Consider the following 4,513-nt stretch of genomic DNA (forward strand, 5'->3'; position numbering starts at 1 on the left):
GGCCACAAGACAAATTACCACTTTGGCTTTAAGTTCTATGTTAGTTCGGCTACACACGGTTTTTTTGGGTCCATTAGGTACCAGCCCCTGCGTGTCAAAAATGATTTACTCTGCCCCCCTTCTTTATTCTACACAGGTCATGGGCTACTCAACTCTCAATCCCTCAAAGAATGCCTTCAAAAACCCAGGTATGAAAGGGGGTTTTTAAGGGCGGGCCAATTCTCTTAACCTTCGCGGCAGGGGGTGCAAACCTTGCCAGGGGGAACTTGGGGGACACCCGGCCAAAGGGTTGGGGGTTATTTGGGGAAACAAGCCCAGAAGGGGTGGTAGTTGGGGGGGCCCACCCTGGCGGGGGGGGGGGGGGCAGTTGGGGGCGATTAGGCTGGCAGAGGCAGTAAGGGGTGACCAGGCCAGAGGGGGGGCAGTTGGGGGCAACCTGTCTGGCAGCAGGGGCAGTTAGGGGTGACCAGGCTACACGCAGAGGCAGTGAGGGGTGATCAGGCTGGCAGGGAGGAGGGGGGACAGTTAGAGGCAACCAGGCAGGCAGGCAGGTGAGCGATTAGGATCCAGTGGTCCAGAATTGTGAGAGGGATGTCTGACTGCCTGTTTAAGGATTGGGCCTAAACTGGCAGTTGGACATCCTCCAAGGGGTCCCGGATTGGAGAGGGTGCAGGCTGGGCAGAGGGGACCCCCCTCCCACCCCCCACCCCCCAGTGCATGAATTTCATGCACTGGGCCTCTAGTTAGTGATTAACCCAAAGCAACTATGTTCCTGCTATGGCCAAGCTCAAAATAGCACCTGAGTGTTGAACTAGGGACAGGAGCGTGTGGAGTCAGAACGTGGCCTCTGGCAGCCTTTGTGAGAAAGAGCAGAAGGAAGCCCTTGGAAGGTTGGTGGGGAGGAAGGCACCAGCTCTGCTGGCCGCTGCAGCCCCAGCCAGGCCACATGCTGGGGGAGAGGAGCACAGACTGACTCAGCCCCTGCCTCAGGCACCCACCAGTTTGGTTCACCGAGGACACCAGACTTTTCACACTAAAACCGGGGAATCTGGCAAGCAGGCCTGTTGGTCACTGTAGGGTTCCCCAGCACCCCGCCACTCCCACCTTCTTGCACAAACGCTGAAGGCTGCCCAGATGGAATTATCAGGAATTCAGACTTGACAGCGACTGCAGATTCCTTTCCCAGGCTAACCGCATGCAGCCCATCCCAGGGTTTCCAGGGGACGCGCACTAGTTTCAAAGCACAGAGTGTTACCTTCCCCTTTGCCGTAGGAGGAGCTGGGCGTCCAGGACTTGGCCTCCACGTATCCCAGCTCCCGGCAGACGACGTGGGCAGCATGGATGGAGAAGTCATCATCGCACACGGTGCCCCACTGGCCCTGATAGTACACCTCCACCCGCCCCTCACTGTGCTTCCTCTTCTGCCCCGCCAGGCGCAGCTGGATCTTGGCGACATCGGCGGGCACCTGAGGCCGGTGGTACTCGGGCGCGGGCTGCTGGAAGTACTCCGGGTAGTGGGGCCAGCTCTCGTACTGCGCCAGGCTCCGCAAGGGGAGGAGGGAGAGCACAGCCAGGCAGCTGCAGAGGCAGGGGCCTCCCAGCCTCGCCATGCCTACCCTCTGGCTGGACAGCCTCTCAGAGCGGGGAGGGCAGTGGGTGCTTCGGGCTACAGGCAGGAGCTCCTAGAAGAGAGGAGAGATGCCGGTTACAGAACTCTCCAGAATCTCCAGGGACTTCCTACTCTTTTGCTTAGTAGTTAAAGCCCTTCACACTGGAGACTCCAACCTCCTCTCTTCTCCCACCTTTCATTTCAGCCAGAAAGGTCTGTGCACTCCCTCCCCCTCTGCCCACCCAGCTTCCCCTATCTCTGAATTGCCTTTTTCCCCACAAGGTTCCTGGCAGAAAATGAAGCACACGAAGACTTAATTTGAGGCGAGTGTTTTAAAAGGCTATTTACAGAGCCAGGAGCAGAGATAACAGTAATACCCGGGCTGGACATAGAGAGGCGCTGTTGGCACCCAGGCTGGAAGCACAGGGAGGACGTGGTTACCAGAGCTGGCGGAGTGGCTAAGCTCAGAGGGCCACCTGTTTGGAGCTGTGGCCTTAGGGAGGGATCTCAGAGCCAACCCACAGCAACAGAGGCAGGGGCCTCACTCTCCTCCTCTCTCCCCTCCGGTGCCTCCCATTGGGCAAACCCAAGCCCATTGGTGGAGTCTGCATGGGTTGGCCTCCTGGGCACAGGGGATGGTGGAGGGAGAGAGCAGGTGGGAAGGGCTAGCAGAAGGTCCCCAGCACTCTCTCTCTCCCCACCTCTTACACCTTCTCAATCTCCAGGGCCCAGCTCAAATCCCTCCTTAGGCAACATCCGCTTCCAAGACAGGCTTATTATCTAGACATTCTTCTCACCCTTCCCAGACGTCCCCAGATAGGTCACAAACTTAAGGGCAGGACTTCTCTGGCTCCTCCAGAGTGAACAGTATAGGTTCATGGACCTGTTTCTTGAATGAGAGGGTGATTTGTTCCAGGGCCCAAGCCGCTGGGGAAATGCTACATGACTCTCAGGGACTCCCATGTAAGGTCCTCCCTCCCTCTGGACCTTCGCTGACCTGGATGGAAGTAGCCTCTTCCGGGGGCTGAGAATAACAGCGGGAGGCCTGGAGTCTGTCCCTACTTGCTCCTGGGCAGCTGTTCCCTCTGCGCACACATCTGACCCCCTGGGCTCTGCCTTCAGACACCAGCACGCGCCCACCGTGCCTCTGGCCGCAGCATGTCTTATACTGTGGACCACGAGACGGCCGAGGCCGCGGAGTGAGAAGGTCAGTAGCAAAGCCCCTTGAACAGCTGGACACAGGGCTTATCCTTGGCTGAACTGTGGCTTCTGCAAGCAGCAGCCTCGGAATGCAGCCTTCACGCACATCTCACCCTCGGGGAGGCCAAGGGTGCCCTGGTGACAGTTCATGGATCCTGACCCTGAGGGGTGCAGGGCTGAGAGCGGCCTGCTCTTTGCACAGAGGAGAGGCATAGAGTTCTTCAGGGCAAACGGAAAAGAGGCCGAGTGGCCTGTCACCGGGGAAAGGAGGGCTGCACAGCAGAGTGGGGAAGAGCGGATTCTGGAGCCAGATAATCGGAGTTTGAATCCGCATTCTGGCCCTTACTAGCTCTACGACCTTGGGCAAAATGCTTCCCTTCTCTGCGCTTCAGTTTCCCGTATGTGGAGTGGATGATAATTATATCTAGCTCATAGCATTGTTCTGAAGGTGGAATGAATGACATCTAATAAACACTATAGGAGCATCTGATAAATAAAAATTTAAAATTCTCAAGATCATGGTCACCAGGCCCAGACAGAGCCTGCCTCCCAGAGTTCCAGAGTAAGGTCATAAAACAAGACCATGTGCCCTTTCATAATTCAGAGAGAGGGAACAACTATCTTAAAGGGACTGCAGGTGTGTCTCGTGGAAAAGGAAATATGCTTGGCATATGGGCCCCCCAAAACAAAACCAGGACCAGGAGGTGGAAACTAAAGGGTGACATCGTACATTTCATTTTAACCAGGTCCAGAGGGTAGGCTAATCGTACTCCTCATGGCTCACCACCATCAACTGCCCAGAGCTGCCCAGGAGGGATGATGTCACTTGGCGAGAGGCAGTTTCACAGCCGCAGGGATGGCCCGTCAGGGCCCCTCCCCATGGTGGGTGCTGGGGCGGAGATGACAGCGCTCAGGGGACAGGCAGGACTGAGGACTGTGGAAGCTCAGTTTCACTGAACATCCAGCCATCCTTCTCCCATGACTCACTAACAAGGCCAGAGGGTTATAGGTTCCTGTGATAGTCCCTTCAGACCAAAGCTGGGCCCTGAAGGAAAGCATCCTGGCTTCCCCTGCCCTGCCCATCAGAGCGCGTTTGCATGCGGGAGCTCATCTACCCTCACTAGAGGCTGAGGCATGAGTGGAGGAGACAGAGATTATGATTCTTATTTTACAAAAGAGAAAATTAGGAAGCAGAGAAGGCTAAGGGCTTCACCAGAGTTGCACCATGACTGCAGGCAGAGCCAGAACTCGTCACTCCCAAGCTACCAAAACGTCAACAATTCACCATCACATATAGAAAACATCCAAACTCCACCTTGGCTGTGGTTTCTCAGTGGTTACAGCATCAGTCCCACACACTGAAGGATCTCGGGTTCGATTCCCAGTCAAGAGCACGTACCTGGGTTGCAGGTTTGATCCCCAGCCCCATTTAGGACATGAGTGGGAGGCAGGCAATCAAAATCTCTCTCTCTCTCTCTCTCTCTCTCTCTCTCTCTTTCTCCCCCCCCCCCCCCCTCATCACCCTTCCTCCCTTTCTCTCTCTTCTACTCTCTCTAAAAAAAATCTATGGAAAAAAATATCCTTGGGTGAAGATTAACAAAAATAAAAAATAAATAAAAAATTGATTCTACAATATCTAAATTCGGCCTGGGACATAGACACCTTTCAATCTGGTATGTATCTACATTTCCTGGCTTCAGTTCC

At 55.3% G+C, this 4,513-nt stretch overlaps 1 protein-coding gene across 1 annotated transcript in view; it reads right to left on the reverse strand.

Moving 5' to 3' along the window:
- Positions 1–1,676, reverse strand: part of LOXL2 (lysyl oxidase like 2) — a 69,747-nt gene extending 68,071 nt beyond the window's left edge. The window contains 1 exon segment of the mRNA XM_014466186.2: positions 1,256–1,676. Within this exon segment, the coding sequence (XP_014321672.1) occupies positions 1,256–1,610 (355 nt within the window). The 5' untranslated portion in view covers positions 1,611–1,676.
- Positions 1,677–4,513: the final 2,837 nt, after the last annotated feature.

This window comes from Myotis lucifugus, unplaced genomic scaffold, assembly GCF_000147115.1.
Source record: "Myotis lucifugus unplaced genomic scaffold, Myoluc2.0 scaffold_328, whole genome shotgun sequence".
NCBI classification, from domain to species: domain Eukaryota; kingdom Metazoa; phylum Chordata; class Mammalia; order Chiroptera; family Vespertilionidae; genus Myotis; species Myotis lucifugus.